At 36.7% G+C, this 23559-nt stretch overlaps 2 protein-coding genes across 2 annotated transcripts; one reads left to right on the forward strand and one right to left on the reverse strand.

The window, feature by feature from the left end:
* Positions 1–11765: 11765 nt before the first annotated feature.
* LOC110777265 (seipin-2) lies at positions 11766–15642 on the forward strand. Its single transcript, XM_021981870.2, has 2 exons — positions 11766–12942; positions 14808–15642. Exons 1-2 carry the CDS (start codon positions 11971–11973, stop codon positions 15291–15293), a joined length of 1458 nt encoding a protein of 485 aa, XP_021837562.1. The 5' UTR covers positions 11766–11970; the 3' UTR covers positions 15294–15642.
* Positions 15643–16326: 684 nt separating this feature from the next.
* Positions 16327–22572, reverse strand: LOC110777266 (protein PEROXIN-4). Its single transcript, XM_021981871.2, has 6 exons — positions 22281–22572; positions 20598–20667; positions 17689–17808; positions 17483–17611; positions 17062–17191; positions 16327–16719 (listed from the first exon to the last, which is right to left on the reverse strand). The coding sequence occupies exons 2-6, from the start codon at positions 20601–20603 to the stop codon at positions 16631–16633; spliced, it is 474 nt and encodes a 157-aa protein (XP_021837563.1). The 5' UTR covers positions 20604–20667; positions 22281–22572; the 3' UTR covers positions 16327–16630.
* Positions 22573–23559: the final 987 nt, after the last annotated feature.

The following is a 23559-nucleotide window of genomic DNA, read 5'->3' on the forward strand; positions in this document are numbered from 1 at the left end:
ACTGAGTTTTGCAACTCTCTAGATATATTTTATGAAAAGTTATTCTGAAATTACTTTTCAATAGCTTTGACGAATTTGGTTTAGTTTGGTGGTAGTTGAGCATTTTGTTTTAGAAATTATAGGAAAAGTCTTTATGATTCATCATTGATCGAATCAAGTACTAATTGACTTCGATCATTCCAACGTAGATATGCCATATCTTATGGACCTAGATTGTGAAATTACAACACACAATCATTGATGATCATATTTGGTCTCAAGTAATCATCAACATGATCTAACCTAGATCTTTATGATTTCTTGCCAAGTGGATTTTATACTTCTGAATCTTTGAACTAGCCAAACAGATTCAACTTATATCACATTTGAGTAAATAAACCTATATTCACTCAAATTCATGTGAAATAATAAAGTCATAAAATCTTTCTTTAGCTTTGAACTCTATTGTCTAGGCGTTCTAACAATAGTTCATATCTTTTGTTACTTTCAACAAGTAAGACTAGTTGTCTTAAATTGATTTAGAAATCAATGAACTTTCAAAAGTCCATCAAAATAGAGCTTTTGAATGTTAACTTGTTGATATGGTCTAAGCAACAATGTCAAAGATTAGTGGAACTCAAATCAAGGGGTTGATTTGAACCTAGTAAAGTTCTTTAAAGAGTTGTTTGTTTTAATCAAGCATATTGACTCATCCCGTAAATGACCATTTCATTCAAATAAACAAACAAACAAACAAACAAACAAGCATTGTTTTTGTTCTTCTGAATGTGAGTCTTTCTGTGTTTGAAGCAGAAATTTAGGTATGCTGATTATGGAACAAAATAGCCATTTAGTTCCATCCTTGAAAGGACTTAAAACAAACTAGATGACCCTACAGCTAATGTAGCATTGCCATGCTTCATTTCTCACTTGTAGGCCATTAGTGTAGCCTAGCTTCCATTATTTGAGTTATTACCGAAGTAAGAACCTCAAGCGGTATATGATACCAAGGAAGTTTGATTCCTAGGTCACTTCTCTTTAAACATAAACTTATAGGTAGAAACGGAATTATAAATTCCTTTCATTTGTTCCTTTGTTTTCCTATTTCTTGTACCCTTTCTTATAGTCTTAAGAATTGAATTCTTTAGTGTTGACTTTTATACTTTGTTAGACATGTCCAATGTCACCAACAAGGTTCTTTACCATTTTAATTTATGTTGAATATTTTGTTTCAACTAGATGATCTTACCAGAAGCTTCTAAAGTTCTCTAAGTATCGATCTATTCGAATGTCTAGGGACTACCTCATTCGAGAATTAAATGGAAAAAAGATTTTAGGTTGTTAACCATTGGTAAAGCTGAGCGTTTAAACTCAATGCTTTATGATCTCAAAACTACATTGTATTTTGAATTCACAAGCACCAATCGGTTCGCCATTCGACTTTGATACTCGAAAACAACCATAAAAGTCGCTAAAAGAAACGTACATTTTAAATTGCTCATTTTCTCTCATTTCCGTGAATCGTTCTTGGATTCACTACCAATCGAGGAAATTTAATGTTACCTTTCTAAAAGGATTTATTGCAGTGCAAGATATTTAATTATAAACAATAATTAAAACATTCATTGAAGCATGCAAAGTCTAAACATTTATCATGAATAATAACTTGAAAATGAAAGCAATCATGCAATTTAAACAAGTCATTAGCATTTTATTCGAATTATGTGTTCCGGCAGGTGTGAATAAAATGATTCCAAGACCCGAAAACCATTGAAGAATTAAGCACAGTTTGTCGACTCAATTCTAAAACATTTTAGGTAAGCAAAAGCCTTTTGCTAATAGTCTAGAAACTACTCTTGGTTGATAGGTACGTCTAAGAACTTATTAGGTAAACCTATCTATTTTGCCACGACATAAAAGGACTCCTTACTTATATCGTTGAGTTTCACCAAAACTAACGTGTACTCACAATTATTTGTGTACCTTGCCCCTTTAGGACCAATAAGTAACACCTCGCTGAGCGAAAACTATTACTAGATTGATGTAAAGGATATCCAAGCAAGTGTATATTTTGGCATGGCACCTTTTAACTCAATTTTTTAAGTTTGGAACTTAAGGCTCTTACTATGTTGGTTAGATTTTAAGTGAACTAAAATCCTTAATCATGCAACATAATCAAGCTTTGATCTCATGCATTTTAAGACATATTTAAAAGCAATAAATAACTTAAAACATGCATAAGATAAATGTGATCTAGTATGGCCCGACTTCATCTTGAAGCTTCAACTTCAAAGTCCGTCTTGAAAATCTCCGTGGGAGGCACCATTTTCTTCAAATAGGATAAGCTATAATTAAAACTAATTACAACTATTTGATGGTACGCAGACCATATTTGAATTGAAAAACAACTTTGGTACTTTAGACCAATTACATTCAAATTAATGGTACGCAGACCATATTTTCTATCCTATTTGGGCCATACTAGTCACTTCATAACCTGCAAAACAGTACATATACAATATATACCATTCACCCATTCATTATCATGAATGGCCCACATAGCTGGTTAGTAAAACACATTATGCATCACATAAACATTTGCAGCAATTAATCAAGGGCACCAATAATCTACAAATTATTCAGTCCTTATTAATTCTAATCAAGTTGTTTTAACCTTAAGGATTTGTAGACCTAATCAAGAGTTTATGACTAAAAAATGCCTCCCACTTAAACCAATAAATTCATATGCTTTACTAATTTTGAACATAAAAATGTATTTCTAGTCTAACCGGAAACATACAAATTTAATTAAAATTTAAAGCTCATATAAATTTATAATTGAATCCAAAAAGTTTAATTTAATTTCAGTCGTATTTAAATTAATTCATGATTTTAATTTTAGTAAAATAATTAGAATAAATAAAATTTATTATAATTACAATATTCAAAATTAAAATCCAAGAAAATAATTTAAATTATTAATTTTAAAATTAATTAAAATTACGTAAACTGAAAATTTCAAATTAAAATTTCAAAACGATCTAATCGCAACGCAACAATCCCACGCAACGCACGCCCATGGGCCACACGCACACAGCCATCGCTGGCCATGTGCGCGCAGCCCAGGCGCTGCGTCGCATCGCTGGTGCTCCCCATCGCAAGGCATCAATCGAACACGCGAGCTGGTGCTCGATGTGCGCGCCAGCGCTCGATGCACGCGAGCCATCGCTCGCTGCGCTCGCTTGCCAGCGCTCGATCCATGCGAGCCATCGCTCGCTGCGCGCGAGCCATCGCTCGCTGCGCGCGAGCCATCGCTCGATCCATGCGAGCCATCGCTCGCTGCGCGCGAGGCTCCGCATGCTTGCGCGAGGCAGTGCGCGCTGTGGCGCAGCACGCTTGCTGCCCACACGCGACTGCTCGTGCCTTGCTCTCGCCCCTGCCCACACGCCCATTGCTCACAGCCCACGACACAAGGCAGGGCTGCTGCCTTGTGCTCGTGCACCATGCCCTTGCTCGTTGCATTCGTACCGCATGGGCGACGAGCTCCCTTGCTCGTCGTCGCATGCCCGCACTATACAACACCCCTTAAGGGTAACACGTAGCGTCCATTGCTTTGTGCGTGCAAGTTATATGAGCGAGTCGCATAAAAATTAAAATTTATATTCAAAATTAATGACAAATTTAGTAAATAATATTAATTTCATAATTTTAGGGCGAAAAATCGAAAATTTATTATTTAATTGATTTCCGATTAACATGGATTCAAGTCTAGGTCATAAAAATTTAAAATTTAACATAAATTTACAATTTTTATGGTGGTTTTTAATCATAGGTATCTAATTAAATTATAACTAATTATGAAAATCAAATTAATTCTAAATTATTCCAATTTTCAACAAATTAATCATAATTACAAATTAGATTGCATAATTAACAAGGCTATGCATTCAAACTTGTTAAACATATACAGTTGGTCAATCAAAAATTCAAGATTTATCAACAAGAATCGCAAATATTTAATTAAACATCTTAAATTTACGAAATTTTGCATTCGAAAAACTAAAACCTCCGAAAAGTCATAGTTAGGCTTCGAATTTGAGAATTCTGGGTTCGGCCGAAAATTATTATTTTTGTCAAAATTTTAGAATGCCTTTTACATGCGGAATTGACCCAAAAATCACTCGATTTGGATGAGTAACGAAGAAACTGCCGAAAAACTGCGTACGTATAATTAAATAAACGCAATTTGCAATTAATTAACAATTACGAAAATTAATCACCCCTTTTAATTCTTGCAAATTTGTAATATTTAACCATGTTCATGCAATTTAGATTATGAAAATAATAAGAGGCTCGTGATACCACTGTTAGGTTATGATTCATATGACAAAACATAAATCATGCGGAAAAACCATAAAGCCAGGAAAGCATATTATTTACACATAATCATTTAGCATAGTTTAGATGCATACACTTTGTTGCGTGCCCTCCCTAGCTACGCCCGAACCGAACAAGAACAATTCTTTAGGACTCCAAGTGTCGTCCCTCCGTAGATAGTCCACAGCACGTCCGGATCCGCCTTAAGCTTGACCAACTAGGATCGCCCTTAAGGTACTTAGAATTTTCGGCTATTGTAGGCAATTATATGACTGAATTTTTGCTCTCAAAAATCACTTTGAATACTTGAATACTCGATGTAAATTATGAGCCCTTAACTCATATTTATAGACCATGGAATAAGTAATCGAATCCTACTAGGATACGAATTAATTAAATTAGAATCCTAGTAGAATTCTTATTTAATTAATTTATCTTTTAGGATTAGGAATTTTAATCATTAAACAAATCCTATACTCTTTAGGTTTCGTATGTGAACACAAACTCTACACGAGCATGACCCGCAAGCGTGTAGGCCATGCCCGCGCACAGCCCACACGGTCGCTCGGCCCACGCGAGCTACAAGCCCACGCGAGCTGCAGCAATGCTCGCAGCCCATTGCTGCGCGCGCTGCGCGCGCTGCCATGGCCTGCTGGGCCTGGCCTTGCGCTGGGCCTGGCGTGGCCTTGGTTGTTCGTGTGGCGCGCTTGGCTTGCTGGGCGATGGCCTGGCTTCGCGCTGGGCCCTCGTCCGGCAGGCCTCGTCCGATGCTTATTCGTACGATACGCTTCCGATTAAATTCCCGGTTTCGGAATTCATTTTCGATACGAACAATATTTAATATTTCCGATTCCGGAATTAATTTCCGTTTCGAACAAATATTTAATATTTCCGTTTTCGGAATTATTTTCCGATTCCGTTAATATTTTTGATTCTGACAATATTTCCGTTTCCGGCAATATTTCCGATTTCGGCAATATTTCCATTTCAGATAATATTTTCCGATGCGTACCATGTTTCCGTTTCCGGCAACATCTACGACTTGGTTAATATTTATATTTCCGATACGATCCATATTTCCGTTTCCGGCAATATCATCGTTTCCGGAGTATTCATTTCTTGCCTGTGACGATCTCAGCTCCCACTGAAACCAAGATCCGTCGATTCCGAATATCCATAGATGGAGTATTTAATGCCATTAAATACTTGATCCGTTTACGTACTATTTGTGTGACCCTACGGGTTCAGTCAAGAGTAAGCTGTGGATTAATATCATTAATTCCACTTGAACTGAAGCGACCTCTAGCTAGGCATTCAGCTCACTTGATCTCACTGAATTATTAACTTGTTAATTAATACTGAACCGCACTTATTAGACTTAACATAGAATGCATACTTGGACCAAGGGCATTATTTCCTTCACTAGTATGGCCCGACTTCATCTTGAAGCTTCAACTTCAAAGTCCGTCTTGAAAATGGATTGGAAAATCCGTCTTGAATTTCACTGTGGGAGGCGCCATTTTCTTCAAATAGGATAAGCTATAATTAAACTAATTACAACTATTTGATGGTACGCAGACCATTTTTGAATTGAAAAACAAATTTGGTGCTTTAGACCAATTACATTCAAATTAATGGTACGCATACCATATTTTCTATCCTATTTGGGCCATACTAGTCACTTCATAACCTGCAAAACATTACATATACAATATATACCATTCACCCATTCATTATCATGAATGGCTCACATAGCTGGTTAGTAAAAACACGTTGTATGCATCACATAAATATTTGCAGCAATTAATCAAGGGCACCAATAATCTACCAATTATTCAGTCCTTATTAATTCTAATCAAGTTGTTTAACCTTAAAGGATTTGTAGACCTAATCAAGAGTTTATTACTAAAATTGCTCCCACTTAAACCAATAAATTCATATGCTTTACTAATTTTAAACATAAAAATGTATTTCTAGTCTAACCGGAAACATACAAATTTAATTAAAATTTAAAGCTCATATAAATTTATAATTGAATCCATTTTATTTAATTTATTTTTCAGTTGAATTAAATGAATTTAAATTAATTCAAGGTTTAATTTTAGTAAAATAATTAGTATAAATAAAATTTATAACAATTATAATATTCAAAATTAAAATCCGAGAAAACAATTTAAATTATTAATTTTAAAATTAATTAAAATTATTTCCGAACTGAAATTCCTAAATTAATATCAAAACGTATCAATCGTCTCAAGACGAGGCACTTGGGCTTGCGCCCAAGCCCCGTCGAGCTACGAGGCCGCATCGCCCCGCACGACTAATCGTATGGCATACTCGAGCAGGCCACACGCAACGCAGCAAACCCAGGCCACGCTACGCGCAGCCCGCTCGCTTCGACGCGTTTGGATGCTTCGCTGGGCGCTGCAGCGCGCGTTGTGGCGCAGCATGCTCGCTGCCCACACGCGGCTGCTCGCCTGGCTTTGCGCCAATGCCTTCGCCCTTGCCCCTTCGCCCACGCTGCATACGGCACTCGACACACGGGCAGCGTGCTGCCTTGTGCTCGTGCGTCATTGCCCTTGCTCGCTGCATTGTACCGCACGGGCGACGAGCTCCCTTGCTCGTCGTCGCGTGCCCGCACTATACAACACCCCTTAAGGGTAACACGTAGCGTCCATTGCTTTGTGCGTGCAAGATTTATGGGCGTGTTATATAAAAATTTTAAATTTTTAATTCAAAATTAATGACAAATTAATAAATCATATTAATTTCATAATTTTAGGGCGAAAAATCGAAAATTTATTAATCAATTAATTTCCGATTAACATGGATTCAAATCTAGGTCATAAAAATTAAAAATTAACATAAATTAAAAAAATTTATGGTGGATTTTAATCATGGATACCTAATTAAATTATTAATTAATTATGAAAAACAAATCAATTCTAAATTATTCGAATTTCAACAAATTAATCATAATTACAAATTAGGTTGTATAATTAACAAGTCTAGGCATTCAAAGTTGTTAAACATATACTGTAGGTCAATCAAAAACTCAAGATTTATCAACAAGAATCGCAAATATTCAATTTAACATCTTAAATTTACAAACTTTTGCGTTCGAAAAACTAAAACCTCCGAAAAGTCATAGTTAGGCTTCGAATTTGGGAATTCTGGGTTCGGCCGAAAAAAATTGTTTTGTCAAAATTTTAGAATGTCTTTTACATGCGGAACTGACACAAAAATCACTCGGTTTGGATGAGTAACGAAGAAACTACCGAAAAACTGCGTACATATAATTAAATAAACGCAATTTGCAATTAATTACGAAAATTAATCACCCCTTTAATTCTTTGCAAATTTGTAAAATTTAACCATGTTCATGCAATTTAGATTATGAAAATAATAAGAGGCTCGTGATACCACTGTTAGGTTATGATACATATGAATAAACATAAATCATGCGGAAAAACCATAAAGCCAGGAAACATATTATTTACACATAATCATTTAGCATAATTCAGATGCATACACTTTGTAGTGTGCCCTCCCTAGCTGAGCCCGAACCGAACAAGAACAAGTCTTTAGGACTCCAAGTGTCGTCCCTTCGTAGATAGTCCACAGCACGTCCGGATCCGCCTTAAGCTTGACCAACTAGAATCGCCCTTAAGGTACTAGGATTTTCGGCTAATAGGCAAGTGTTTGTGGCTGATTTTTGCTTGAAAATCTTACCTTTGAATACTTCAATTCTCTATTTAAATATGTGACCCTAGGCACCTATTTATAGAGTTATGGAACAGGACTTGGAATCCTATTAGGATACTAATTTACTTAATTAGAATCTTATTAAAACTCTATTAAACAAATTCTATCTTTATTAGGATTAGGTTTTAATCATATGACGAATCCCGGTAGCTTTAGGATTCGAGTAACACACTTCGAGTGATACGCTAGCACCGCACGCAGGCCTTGCGGCCCACGCACAGCGCCAGCCCACTTCGTCGCAGCCCCGCGCGCGCGCCAAGGCCATTGTTGGGCCTGGCCTTTCGCTGGGCCTGGCGTGGCTTGGCAGCGTGTGTTTGGTGCGCTTCGGCTTGCTGGGCAATGGCCCGGCTTCGTGCTGGGCCTTCGTCTGGCAGGCCTTGTCCGATGCTAATTCGTACGATACGCTTCCGATTAAATTCTCGATTCCGGAATTCATTTCCGATGCGAACAATATTTAATATTTCCGATTCCGGAATTAATTTCCGTTTCGAACAAATATTTAATATTTCCGTTTCCGGAATTATTTTCCGATTTCGATAATATTTCCGATTCTGACAATATTTCCGTTTCCGGCAATATTTCCGATTCCGGCAATATTTTCATTTCCAATAATATTTTCCGATATGTACCATGTTTCCGTTTCCGGCAACATCTACGACTTGGATAATAATTATATTTCCGATACGATCCATATTTCCGTTTCCGGCAATATTATCGTTTCGGGAGTATTCATTTCTTGCCTTTTGCGATCTCAGCTCCCACTGAAACCAAGATCTGTCGATTCCGAATATCCATAGATGGAGTATTTAATGCCATTAAATACTTGATCCGTTTACGTACTATTTGTGTGACCCTACGGGTTCAGTCAAGAGTAAGCTGTGGATTAATATCACTAATTCCACTTGGACTGAAGCGGTCTCTAGCTAGGTATTCAGCTCACTTGATCTCACTGAATTATTAACTTGTTAATTAATACTGAACCGCATTTATTAGACTTAACATTATATGCATACTTGGACCAAGGTTATTATTTCCTTCAGTCTAATCTAAAATGCTTCCTCTATATCTATCCGGAACTGCTAAGTCCTCTTTTACGGAATTGTCTCTATAATTTTAAGTTCTAGTTTATCCGATTTTAAAACAGCTCTTATTAGAGGCTGATATTATACCTATTACCATGATTTACGAAAGTGGTTTCAAAATGATGTAACTCTTCACATTATCTAAAGTTTTATGCTTTCCAATTTGTTTCGAGGACGAAACTTATTTTAAGGGTGGTATAGTGTAACAACCCTGATTTTAAGCAACTCTTAATATGATATTAAGAGTAATTACCGTCTTAAACATGTTGTTAGAATTATTCTTAAACCTTATTTGAGATTAAAATCAAATATATATATAATTGGTAATAAAATGCTTAAGTAGGGGAAAGCAGCCGTGTATGTGTTGTATAATGCCCACATGCATCGGTGATGAAAAACATTGGAAGCGGGATAGACTCGTGGTAAATGGGCTTGACCCATATTTGGAAGCGAGTGCTACATCAGTAGACTCGTGGTAAGCGGGCTTGACGCGTAGTTCGGCGGGATAAACCTGTTAAAGCTGCTTGGTCGTAAAGCAAGTGCTACGAAAGTAGACTAGTAGAAGCGGGATAGACCCGTAGTTAGGGACATGTCCTAGTTAAGTCTTGCAAGCGTATGTTTATCAGTAGGGCGACGGCCCCCACCGTATAGAGACAGCGGGTCGTGCTGACCCCTCTCTATTCATGTTCACTTTCCCCAACTGCAAACTAATATGTAGAAATAAATTATCTCTTTTCGCATTGAGTTATGAAATTATATCGAATATGCATTCTGAGTTTGGATTGTGTTTGTGAGAATGTTATGTAGCAAAATTATACCACTTTGCTAACATTGTGGCAATGAGTTTCGTAATAAGCTATGAATAAATATATATTATGAGTACATGACTTATAGAGTTATGATTGAAAATGAATAAGAGTACGACAATAACTAGGGTAATAAGTTGCGAGCTAAATTATTGAGGTGATTGTGAATTGGAATCATGTGGCATATTAAGTAAAATCGTGAATCATTGTGATTATACTATGGTGATGTGGTTGCATCGCGTTTTCTTTTAAAAGAATAACATTGTTTGAATCATATAGACTTCACGAAATTGTTTTCAAAGGAATTAAAATTCTTTCTTCAAGTAAAGTTTTTCAGGTGTTTTGAATAAGTAAAGTTGCATTTCAAAATAAACATAAACAGTAAAACTAAACTATTTTCGCCACCTATCAAATGCATTTTAGGTTGGATGTGTGTACTCAAATTTCCACTGATTTTGTTCTATTAACCTGTCCGGGTGGGGGCAGAGTTAAAATATTTTGCAAGTAGCAAGAGTCGAGTCACAGTTCAGGTTCAAGGTTTATAGAGTTCTCCAATGGCCTTATATGTCCAAGGTTGGATTATGGATTCGCCAAATGTAATTAAGTTTTTTAGAGTTTGTTAATGGGCAATATAATTTTCTTAAAGCTTTTGGTTTATAATTTATGGATTATATATCCGTGTTGGAGTTGTAGTTAAGTTAGGTTTGTTTGATTTAAGATTAATTGTGCTTAAAAGTGGCTCATTAAGTGTGGGTTGTTGGAGTGACACGTACCCTGGTTATGTCTTGGGAAATGTTATATGTTGGAATGATGTAATTGAAGTAGGTGAAAGAAAATCTGACGTAATTCCCTAAACAATATTTTAGGTTGTCCATATTTAGAGGAAGTGCTGCCGACTTTTTATTTATTTAGGTTAAGTTTAAAACTTAATTAGTGACCTTAAGACAGGCTAAGCATGTGATTAAAATTTTGATGTTGCTTGAGGAGTTAAGTTTGTTTAGCAGGGTTAATTGTAATTTGCAAGCAGCTCGTTAAGGGCGGGCTATTACAGGTGGTATCACATAATAAATAATAAATAACTAATAACTAATAACTAATAACTAATAACTAATAACTAATAACTAATAACTAATAATTAATAATTAATATAATGTTAATATTTATAACAATACTCATAAGAATAAATAATAACTACAATAATCATAATTATTTATTAATAACAATAATTACGTATAATATTAATAGTAATATTTAAGTAATAATAACGATAATAAATAATTTTTATATATATATAAGTAACAATTGTCAATTTTAATTGGAATATCGAGAATAAAAATAATTACAAAGAAAGATGAATCCGTACTGAACTGAATTGAACTGAATGGAGCTGAACTGAACTGGATTGGACTGAATAGAGCTGAACTGAACTGAATGGAGCTAAACTGAACTGAACTGAACTGAATGGAGCAGAACTAAACTGAATTGAAATGAATGGAACTGCAAAAAAAGTCCAAAAGAACAGGCCTTAGAAGTTATGATAAATAAAGAAGATAAAGAGAGTGACAGTGATAAGTGTTGTGGGGTAAAATAAGATAATAATTTCATTTTACATCCAAAAATTGAATAAAGTTTTTCTTTTTTTTATGGAAAAAATAGAATAAAGTATAATACGAAATATAAAGAGCATTGTGAAACGGATTAAAACGAAAAACATAAAGATTTTTTGAAACTGAGTTGGCACAAGTTTCTAAATCACACGACCTTTCCCATCCAAACCGACTTGTGAAAGGGTCCGCCCGTACCAGTAAGGCAGTAACCAGCCGATGGCCTGGCCATCCATCGACCATTTGACCCATACTGCCGTACCGTGTTCGCTCATCTTCGCCCGCGCGCCAAATCAAATCCTACGGAGAACCCTAACACTTCAAATCCCCCAAATTCAATCTTCTCTAAATTAATCAATGGAAGATGCAAAATCAACCGATGAAGACGACCAATTCCTCGACGCTTCTGATGAATTCCCCTTCTATGATTGCACTGTCACCTCGGGTTCTTCCCAAGACGATGCTCCGTCAACCTCGCAATCCACTCTTTCTCTCTCCTCTTATCCCGATTCAAATGTCACAGGAGCAAGCCTCCGCCGTCGCCGTTCATTAAGGAATCGAAAATCTAGAGATAGCCGGAGATTGGATTCAGATAAAGTCGAATCTAAGTCAGAAACCATCGAAAAGGAGAGTTCTACGGTGACCACGGATGAAAAAGGCGAAGTTTCTCCGCCCCCACCGCAGCCACCGCCGGCGCCAGTGAGAGAACGTGAAAATGATGATGGGCAGTTTAGTTCGTTGGCAAATCTTGCTGAATTGGTAATTAAAGCAATTGGGTTTCAGTTTAATTTGTTAATTAGCTTTGTTTGTTTCCCTTTTTGGGTGCTTTACTACTCTTGTTTGCTTGCTTTTAACCCATTACTTATAATTGGGCTTGGGAAGAGTTATTTGATTGGAAAATTAAGAGGATTTTGGAAACTTGTTGGTGATACATTGAGTCCGTTTATGTCTGAATGGTTGAATGAGCATAAGTCATGGTTGAAGCTCGCAATGCGTTGCGGATGGGGGTTGTTTTGGTCGGTTTATGTTTGCTCCATTTTAGTGATTTTGTTGATTGGAGCATTTGTGCTTGGTGGGTTGATGATGAGGTATTATGTTGTTGAAGAGCCATTCCAGTTAAAGCAGGGTCTGAATTTCGACTACACAAAGAGCAAGCCGGTTGCGTTTGTGCCTTTTACAACATGTCCGACTGCCGAATGGAGGGATAAAAATGATGGTGTGAGTGCTGTTGGGTTTTCTAGGGTTATACCTCGGAAGCACAAGCTGCAGGCCACTGTTACCATGGTTTTGCCCGAATCAGATTATAATAGAAATCTGGGCATGTTTCAGGTATATTTCCCTTGGGCAAGCTCTAATATTTTGAGTGTTTAATGTCTTTGATAGTGCAGGCTTATATTATGAATATTCTTTGTTTTGTTTTTATGGTGTATCTCAAAACTTGCATTCAGTATTTATGTGCACTTGGTTCTGCTATTTTGTGTAAACTACGAGCATATCTGGCAATTAATGTATGCATTGAGCATCCAACATTACCTGTTCGTCTGTTAGTTTGGGTTATGTGTTCAATCTTGATCCGTGTTCTAGCGTAGATATGGTCATACTGTAATTTTGAAGTTTTCCTTAATTTTGATGCCTATTGGTTTTGCTTAAAGGTGTTTGTACTTGGCAGTTCATTAAATGAGCCATGTAAGTACCTTCGTCAATTTTTGTTTTCTCAGCAAGCATCAATAGGGTACCATGGACTTCTGTTAAGTACAAGTGATCAACCCGTTGTTGTCTCTCTCTGTTTGGTGTCTTTCTACTGTTAGTGATCAATCATGTTCGCCTTCGGTTAACGGTTAACCTCTCGTGTTGTATCCTGTTTTAACATTATAGGCCTATTTTTCTTGCGGCTGCTTCTTGGTAATTGTTGTAGAATAAGAGTCAGGAGTAACATCACAATCAGTCCAGTCTTTCTAAAATCATTTCCTGCTCTTGTAATTTGGAAGAATTTACGAATTTCCTATCAATGATTTTCTGTCGATACCCCAACCTCTCTGCAATTGCAGGGGTAAGGTTGCGTACGTCCGACCCCCCCTTACCCCGCTTCTTGCGGGAGCCTCTTTGAGGCAATGGGGTAATGATAATGATAATGATCCCACCCTCAAATCCCGAACTCCCATTCTTGCATACAAAACCACCCGCGGGAATATCAAATAACATATGGGTAACCTTGGTGTTCAACTGAATATATTTAGGAAGTTAAATATATCTTATATAAGGAAAGATAAACGAAGGTTAGATTCTAGAAGGGAAACTAGCCCAATTCATTTTTCTAGGTTATAAGAGAAAGGTTGGAATCTAGTTTCATAAAAAGAGAGGGAGGAGCATGCTTGGCAATGAAGTCCGTTGCCAAATTTGCTTTCAGCTAACAATGATAAACCTGCACAGATTTGAAAACCCTCAAGCTAGACATAGGCACATAGCATTAGCAAGAATGTGATTTATGCCAAGGGATCTTCACCAAAAATGGTTGACACAGTTAATACGGAGTAACTTAGAAGTTATCTCGTTTATTTAATAAGAATCCAAGAATGTAGCAGCTTGGATTCCTTTGTTTGAGGTCAAAACTTCTTCCACAAGGATATAAACGAAAGCAACACTATCTCTCTCCAGAAGTGGAGACCCGAGGTTTTCTCTTATCCCAAAACCTACAGCAGTCCTTTTCATCAATAGTCCTGGAGCCATTGAAATTCTGCTGAAGATAGTGTGTGGTTGGTAGGAATCATAGAATGATTGATTGTTGCGATTTTACAGTTTTAGACTTCCTAAACTGCCATGACAGTTCATGTTAGTCGACCTCAAATCATTTTGGGATTAAGACTTTGTTGTTGTTGAGACCTAGGAGATATCTAACAGTTCATGTTAGTCGACCTCAAATCACTAGATTTAGGAAGTTTTATTTTTACGCATAGCACACCCAGTTCACCAGAGCTTAGCTCTGACTACTTCCGGATCCGACTCGTGTTGCACACCTTGCTTATGATGGGTGAGTCTCGCAATAAGAGTTTCTGCATACGGCGAGGCTCGAATCCAAGATCTCCCTTAAGCAGCATTACCACTTGAGCCAACTCTATGTTGGTGGATTTAGGAAGTTGAGTATGTTGTTTTAAATGTTTCTGAAATGTTAATAATGACTTGGTTATCGCCTGTAGGTGAGGGTAGAATTTCTATCAGAATATGGTAAAGCTCTTGGTAGTTTCAGCCATCCATGCATGTTGGGGTTTAAAAGCCAGCCACTCAACCTGTTGTTGACATTTTTCAAGATTGTTCCTCTTGTCACTGGCTATCTTTCTGAGACCCAAACTTTGAAGTTAAAGTTCAGAGGATACGGGGAAGGGGTCATTCCTACTGCGTGCTTAAAGATAACAATGGAACAAAGAGCAGAATTTCGACCGGCAGCTGGTATCCCTCAAGTATATGATGCGTTTGTACATCTTGAATCTGAACTACCATTCTTTAAACGAATCTTATGGTACTGGAGAAGAACTATATTTGTTTGGCTCAGTATGATGGTGTTTACAGTGGAGATGCTATTTGCTCTTGTGTGCTGCAGACCTGTAATATTTCCAAGAGCAAGAACACCAAGTAATGTGACTAGAAGAAACACCCGTGTAACTTCATATCCAGTTCAAAGGTAGCAGTCTAATTACCGTCGATTCGTGGTTATTTTTTTCAATATAATTTTGCTGGTTGTAAAATGTAAATGCAGTCCATTGTTGACTTCTTGTAGTGTAAGAGTTCCCTTTGTATAGAATGAAATAACATGATGAGCTTTGGTTTCTACTAGCTGTTGCTGTTCTTCATTTTTTACTACTGGATGTTTAAACGAATGCATAAGTCAGATTTATGAGACTTTTTAGTTTAAGGTGGTGTAAGTATATCATGGGACAATGATTTTGTGCTTCATTTAGGATGGCTGAATGTAACATCATATGACAAAAAGTGGAGATTTACGAGCTACATTTGCTCGTATTTATTTTTATTTTATTTCTTTTTAAGGGGACGAGCTATATTTGTTGGCTGTTATCGCCATTGTTCTTGGTTATCAATAATTTTCCGATGCCGAAATGGAAAGAGTAATGTTTATTACGTTTTTTTGTCCTTGTAAAAAAACCTTTCATCTTTTTTATTTTTCATCCATCTTTCACTCCCCCTCTTCTTGCCGCCCTTCACCCCCCTCATTTTCCGGCAACTCCATCATCACAACCATTCATTTTCTAGCAGCCCCATCATCTCCCCATTTACCGGCAACCACTTCCTGCAAAGAATTCCTTGCCGTCTCCCTCATCAATGAGCGACGCCATTCCTTAATGTTGCAGTCGTCATCGCAGCCACATCTTTCGTGGGAGGTAAGAGTTTCATTTTCTTTTGCCGGTACCACACGGCATTACCGCCGGCGACGCGGTAGCACCACACAATCGCGTATTAGAAAATTTGATTATTTTCTACCGGTAAGCACGACACAACCGTCGGCGGCACAACAGTACCGCACAAGATCTGCAGCACCATCCACTGCGGTACTACAGATCTTGCTCGGTGCCACGTTGCCTGCGGTATGTCGTGCGCGTATTCAAAGTTTTTTGACTTTTTCCGGCAAGGGACTGCTGCTTCCATTTTTTGGCCAGCATGGGAGGTTGAGAGATGGGGTGATAAATGGGCGAGGGGTGGGTGTTTGAATAAACAGTTACTTGTATGCTATAATAAATATAGCAAAATATATCCATTACATCTTAGTCCTTAGCCATGGGTTCGGCGATGTTGATGATTTTAAAAGATTGAAATTACACGGGCATTCTCATTTGGAAAAGCCTCTCCGAACAATCATACAATAAGCTCAAATCAGATGACTGTTCTCGCAGAGACCTAAGATCAAAGTAACCACATAAATTATACTGTTCTCTTCATTGCACACATTAACGAAAACAGAATGCAAGTGTGATCGAGGTGCAAGAAAAAAGGGTGAGTGAGTAAGATTTTATCCTTTCTTCGGCATGGCTGCAAGTCTTGTATACATCTTTGCCATGGAATTGAATCCTCTTACGTCTCCAGATCGCAGAAGATTGCCTGGACCATTCCCAAATTGAGGTTGTTAAACATTATCAACCAAATTTTTTTTAAAAAAAAGTGACATGATTGGGATAACATTTAATTTGGAATGAGCAAAAGGCAAAGGGTGGCTTCAAATTTGGTTGGTTTTTAATTTATAATGATCTCCTTAGGAAATACTTCATATAAAACACTAGGGGAAGCAACAATATCCATGAAATCCAACAGAAATTACTACCCCTACCTATAAGTAACATGGGATAGAGGGGAGCTGGATGGCAGTAGAAATTTGCTTTCTAACTTATTCGAATCAGCAATGCAGCATAACACGGGAAAAAAGTATCAAGATCAAGTGAATACCTGAATCACAATTTAAGGGACTATCAGGTTCCGGATGGGCCATCAAAGCAATTATTGCTCTGCACACTGATTGCAAGGTCCAAGCAGGGCTCCATGCATTTTTTAAGATGTCTAAGCAAATCTCTCCAGTCTGCATGTCGAAAATAAGCATTTCTGTCACACAAACTTCAAAATCACCTGTAATATAATTTGAAAACTCTTTCTTGCTCCACCTTGATTTCATGTGTGTTTCTGTTCATATAGGCGTGGTTTGACAACACTTAATTTACTAATCAATGAAAACTAAGTAGAGATGAGCATTTGGAAAACTGGCACAAGTTAAACATGAAACAAAAACTGAGAACTGATATTTATTCTGTTGCCAATATCCCCACTTCCACGCTGCAAATTAGACCATACACACCATTTGAAAGCCCCTTACCTTGAAATGGACATTTGGATGAAAGATTTTTGTCAAAAATCGGACTTGAGGAGGTTGCAAAGGATATTGTTCAGGCACCGCAAATGCAAGCTGGAAAACACCACCATCATAAGGAGTTTCTGATGGCCCCTGAACAAAAGCAATGGCTTAGTAAGGTCAAGAAAATGATAGAGAAGTCGATTTCTAGCTAATGGCATGCCATTTACCTTAATTAAAGCAGTCCACTTGAATATGTTGGTGTCATCACAAACAAGTGTAATATCTGGATCAGCTGTTTTTTCTCGCTGCACCTCCTTGTATTCTTTGAACAGCCGGGCCCTGGATGCCTGCAGTTGAAGCAAAGACCAACATATTCTTTTAATCCATAGAAGTTGAGAAAAGCTGCCAGATGGAGGAACCACGGGAAATAAAGATCATCGGTGGTCAACAGAAACACCCTAGATGCAAACATTGGTTACAGTAGAATGTTTCAGCATCTCAATATCAGACAGTCGAGGCGTCGAACAGAAAAATCTAAAAAATCCAATGGCACTCCATCTCTTCACTACTATTTATCTGCTTCTTTGAACCAAGGGTATCCCCACTACCCTCTTGAAAGCCTGTACTGGCCCTCCAACTCTCAAAGGCAGATATGCTCATTTATGTCAAGTCTCCTCAAATTAACCAATATAAATCTGGATATAACAGGATGCCATAAAGCCAATTTGTTATGGAGGACGTACACCAAAAACATGTCTGTAAAACAGACATTTATTTGGTTTAAAAGGGTCTTAAAGGAGATCCCTGACTAGCAAAATCACTTTTGGTTGGACATATTAGTCACTAATGAAATGTACTTACAACCTCAGTCTATAAAATGCCCTAATAACTCTAGAGAGACTTCCACTAATTGCAGGATCAGGGAGAGTGAAATGTACACAACCTTGTCCCTGCAAATTACAAAGGTTGTTTCTAACTATCCTTTCCTCGAAAACGTAACACCCCTATGTTCAATTAGAAAAAGAAAGCCATAGAAAGTTTAATGAACTCTTTAGATATACTCTACCAGAATCTAAAATTTGAAACCCAAAAAGTACTGATATTTTTAGATTCAATGGAAATGGAATACATGACAGTTATATAACTTAAGGATTTAAATTCAAATTACGTTGACAATTTGCAAACATTTAGAGAGAAAGAGGGAAGTGCTAACTTTACTTCTAAACGGGCAGATGAGGAAAATCATATAATGTTCAAACACCAATGATTCAATTTGCTTCCCAGGTTCATTAAGGCTTGATAATACCGAAGTTAAGGATGCGTTATATTCACCTGATTTTTACTTATTTTTCTGAACTTATCTTATCTGAACTTAACTGAACTTATTAGAACTTATCAAAACTTATTTTACTTATAAATTGTACTTGGTCTTTTTCCTGAACTTATCTTATATAAACTTATCTGAACTTAACTGAACTTATTAGAAATAAGTGGAAATAAGGTGAACAGAACAAAGCCTAACTGAGTAATAGAGCTTAGGGAACATAAATACTGAGACATTGCTGAGAAACAAAGTATTTGCGGAAAATACAGCAAATTTTCAGGCCACTTAATAATATAATTTTCAAAAAAGATAGTGGCCAAACATTTACTTTGTCCTCATAAGTTAAAATGGGACATATAATAAAACCAAAGCGGGTATAAATAAAAGGTATACTTTTCAATTTTGAAATAAGCACAAAATCGCACCTAGAAGCATTATTTGCAAGCTGTGCTACGAAATAGAAAGGAGGGTCCCTATCTCCATTTCTACCTAAAGATAAGTTCAACATATAAACTATCCATTTTCATCACATTCACCTGGAGAGAAATCCTCTCTCGAGGAGCATAATTTCACAATAGCTATCAATATAGATAAAAGACTGTGACAATGTAATCCTCTCTTTGCCTTTTTGAGCTAAAAATGACATGGCTAGTCAACATCTTACTTTTTCAGTCTTTTCTACAATGCTGTTCGAAGATAAAACCATTATATTCTGTATGTTATCCCAATCAACCCATCTTCCTTATCTTTTTGAGTTGAAGCTAACATGACTATTAACATATCAATATCTTGCCAAGTATTTTTCTGAGTTGACTAACACTTCTTAACTTGCCTTGAATAATGACACTGTGACGTCTATCTTACTTTTCTTTCAAGGATTCATCACACTTCTATATGAATTATGTCCAATATGAATCAGAAGTCTGGGAACTCAGTATAATTTATGCCTGATTTCTCGAAGGCCGCTACCACAACAGTTCTAAGGCAAAAAAATTCCTTGGTGGTTAAGTTCAGACGCGCACAAAAGGTGATACATGCAAAAGGGATAAAGAATTCAGCAACACATCTTTTAAGTGTTTTACATCCATTATATTTGGGAAGAAACACAACGGCAGCAGAATTCACCACGCCTTTTGTGCCATTCTGGGACTTGTAAAAGCACCATATAGAAAGTCCGGGATTGAGATTCTAATGACAATATTCTTAATATGATGAAACCTGATATAGATTACCAAACCATGCTAGAAGCCTAGAAGCATTTGAATTTCTCGACAACTAAACAGTAATTCTTACGCTTTAATTCTCAACTACATTTTGTCATTTTCTATATCTAACTAAGTAACTAACAGTGCGCGCATTTGAACTCCGTCCAGTTCCCGCCCACCGGTATTCAATCTAAGGTTTCATGTTCTTATTCCATACATGTTAGTTCAGATTATTTGTCAAACCATTAGGGGGGAAAAATTGCATATTCCACTATGGTGTGGGACCTACTGGCATCACAGGTTTTTGTTGACTACATATTCCTAACAGCTGCTAGCTCGTAGCTTAAGAATTAAGATAATAATAATACTTCGTAAAACTGAATTGCTGATATTTCCAAGAAGTAAATTTGCAAATAATTAGAAAAGGATGGGAATAGACACTTTGAGGATGCAGTCAAGTTGGAATTAAGTGCCAATCAGGTTTCAAATCATAACAAAATTATGACCTGGTCATCTTAAAGAGACGTGACAGCCAATCTAGAATAAGGGAAGCTGAAAATCATATCAAAAGAGAGAAAAGATTGAATATGATTTAACAGGACAAAACCTGCATATTTCTAAGAATCAACAAGTCCGCAAACTCCAACCGTCAGCAAACTCGAGGACAACCAAGTAAACTGCATATCAGAAGGAAAGAATATGGTCAAGTACAACACTGAGATAAAGAGTTAAAATAACTTATTTTTTTATGATAACTGATAAGACAGAAAAATTACGAAATAATTGTTGTAACTTGCAAGTCCTCATCGCAAAGAACAGTTCTTTGAAATGGCATATGGAGGCAATGATGCACACACTCCTACTTAATTCAACCAACTCAAGAGTCAAGACATGCAAGCAACTCAAAGAAATAATACAAGACATGAAGATATCACAGATACATGCATACAGATACAGCTAACCAAAAGAATTCCAAGATTTCCAGCAAACCACTCAACTGTAGCAAGCCTTTTACCTCTACAGATGCTAACTAACTCAATGCATTATACACAAGCCAACCCAGCTATAGCTTAGCAATTATAGTGTATATAGGGTTGAGGCGGAGGAGAAGAAGAAAGACAAACATTGGAGCATATTTTATTTTATTTACAATAGGCTGTTGGCATCCTACAAATCAACTGAATGGTAATTAGCATAATGACAGCAAGACTTACCAAAAGAACCATAAGATCACATTTTCTTCAAAATCATCCCATATCCTGTTTGTTTAAACATAATTACTAAACCTAGACAAGTATCAGAAACATTGGATGTATCAGAAAGCTAGCCTTTTACCTCTACAGATGCTAACTAATTAAATTCATTATGCGCAAGCCAACGCAGCTATAGCTTAGCAATTACAGTGTGTAGGGTTGAGGCGGAGGAGGAGAAGAAAGAGAAACATTGAATGTCCAATCTAAGCATATTTTATTTTATTTTATTTGCAATAGGCTGTTGGCATCCTACAAATCAACTGAATGATAATTAGCATAATGACAGTCAAGACTTTGCAATCGAGCCATAAGATCACAATTTCTTCAAAATCATCCCATATACTGTTTGATTAAACATAATTACTAAACCTAGCCAAAAACAGAATGAAGCGATCAATAAACTAGCACACACGAATGAAGCGATCAATGCACCGGAAGGTGGACTGGAACTCCTCAACCAAAAACAGAATATAAGTCTCTTTCGCATCTTAATACTAATTTGAGTCTCTTTTTCACCGTTATAATTCTAGCAAAAACAGCTCAGGCACAAACAGTTTATCCATTTCAATACATCGTTTGTTTCGTACTCCCTCCTATTCTTGACAGATCCCAACTATGTGAAACCAGTTCAATGTCAGTTTATCAATAAGATAAGCATTCAAATCATGCTCTTAGATTTTGCATAATCGTCAAGAAAACAACTCCAGCTCGGTAAATCAGTAGTCACCCAGCAAACTTAAACTTGAAAGAAAAAAAAAACTTCAGCTCAAATACACCGTTGATTAAACAACTTAACATCAGGCACAATCAAGAAGCAATGACATATACTTTAATGCTAAAATCAAAAACTAAACCCGAATTTAGCTCAAATATCCTATAATTAACATATATTAATCACCCCAAAACTCCATCTTTTTCTATCACTTAAACGTTTTAGAGACAATCCCACAAATAAATTTGCACCAAAGATCCAAAATTCAGATAAAATTGGATTAAACCCAAAACAACAATTTCATTTTATGGTGAAGAAGAATTACCAGGAAACTCAAGACGTCGAATAATTATTCAGAAACCCGAGCTTGTCGAAACCCTAGATTACTCCTCCCTATAAATTCACTAGAATTTTCAGATTCCTGGGAGAAATTACTGATTTCAGACGAGATGATGCGCGACACACAGATAGCCAGATAGGTATTTCGCCGGTTAATTATGTCGGCGGCAAAGAGACGGCAAAAGCTCGAATTATTGTAAAATGTTTCCTCTTTATTTTTTCTTTTAGAGGTGATCGTAGGACGGATCGGGTTGGATCCGGCTTTCACTAAAACAGGATTAAACTAAACTCTTTTAAGTTGCCCGGGTTTGGGACTAATTGTTAGCAGTTTTTTTATGAAACTAGTGTAAGATACGAATGCACGTTATATACATACTGTCGTTATTATTTTAAATACAAGTAAAGAAAATGATAGATTCGTACACTTATAGCCCTATCAATTAGCCATAAGTGATGCAAGTGATGGATAGCTCAGTTGGTTAGAGCTTTCATCCCAGTTGTAGGTGATCCCGGAATAGTTCAGTTGGTTAGAGCTTCCATCCCAGTTGAGGAGGTACTTTTTTAGTTTAGGTATGTTACTTTTATAGTTTAGATCTGTTATTTTTTTTAATAGTTTTAGGGGAGGTACGCTATTGGTTTCGCGCTCGTCACACCATGTCACACCATCAAGTTGATGGTGTGACTGGTCTAACAGGAGACGCGCTGAAAAAAATTAGCCCTAAGTGATTACAAAGATAGCTAGAAATCCAATTGGTAAATTCATTACGGAATAAATAAGACCTATATAAAGTAATACTCCATATGAAAAGAGTTAAAGAAATACTCTGTCTGTGTCGAAATAAAATAGACGATTTTCCTAATTAGTTGTTTTAAATTAATAAGAACACTCTACTTTATTATATTTTGGGATAGATGATCCACCATATTTAATACATTTACAACCTTCTTTTATCTCACTTTGCCCGATTTTCTTTAATTAAGCCTACCTATGCGATATTTCTAAATAATCCAACCTTTATGACTGTAAACACAAATTTACGAGTCTGCAAAAATAACAGAATCAAAATAATGTGAACAAAATATTTTGTATTGATTTTGTATTTGGGTACAATCTCTAATGTTTATCCACTGATTCGATCTCTACAACAGCAAGAATTTGTGGTTTGAAGGTAGAACGGCGTTTGTGCTTGTTGTTCTTCTTCCACCGAGATTTGATGTCAGACTTGTGTGCTTGGAAGCCGTCTTAGGATTTTTCTGGAGAGTAG

The sequence above is a fragment of the Spinacia oleracea genome, chromosome 5 (assembly GCF_020520425.1).
Source record: "Spinacia oleracea cultivar Varoflay chromosome 5, BTI_SOV_V1, whole genome shotgun sequence".
NCBI lineage: Eukaryota > Viridiplantae > Streptophyta > Magnoliopsida > Caryophyllales > Amaranthaceae > Spinacia > Spinacia oleracea.

Excerpts from the sequence above, each read along its gene's own strand:
- LOC110777266 (XM_021981871.2), bottom strand. Across the intron at positions 17,612-17,688 it reads AGTGGACTGCTTTAATTAAG|GGGCCATCAGAAACTCCTTA; the intron begins GTAAATGGCATG and ends GCTTTTGTTCAG. Across the intron at positions 17,192-17,482 it reads ATCCAAATGTCCATTTCAAG|ACTGGAGAGATTTGCTTAGA; the intron begins GTAAGGGGCTTT and ends TTCGACATGCAG.
- LOC110777265 (XM_021981870.2), top strand. The coding sequence starts at position 11,971 with ATGGAAGATGCAAAATCAACCGATGAAGACGACCAATTCCTCGACGCT. Across the intron at positions 12,943-14,807 it reads GAAATCTGGGCATGTTTCAG|GTGAGGGTAGAATTTCTATC; the intron begins GTATATTTCCCT and ends TATCGCCTGTAG.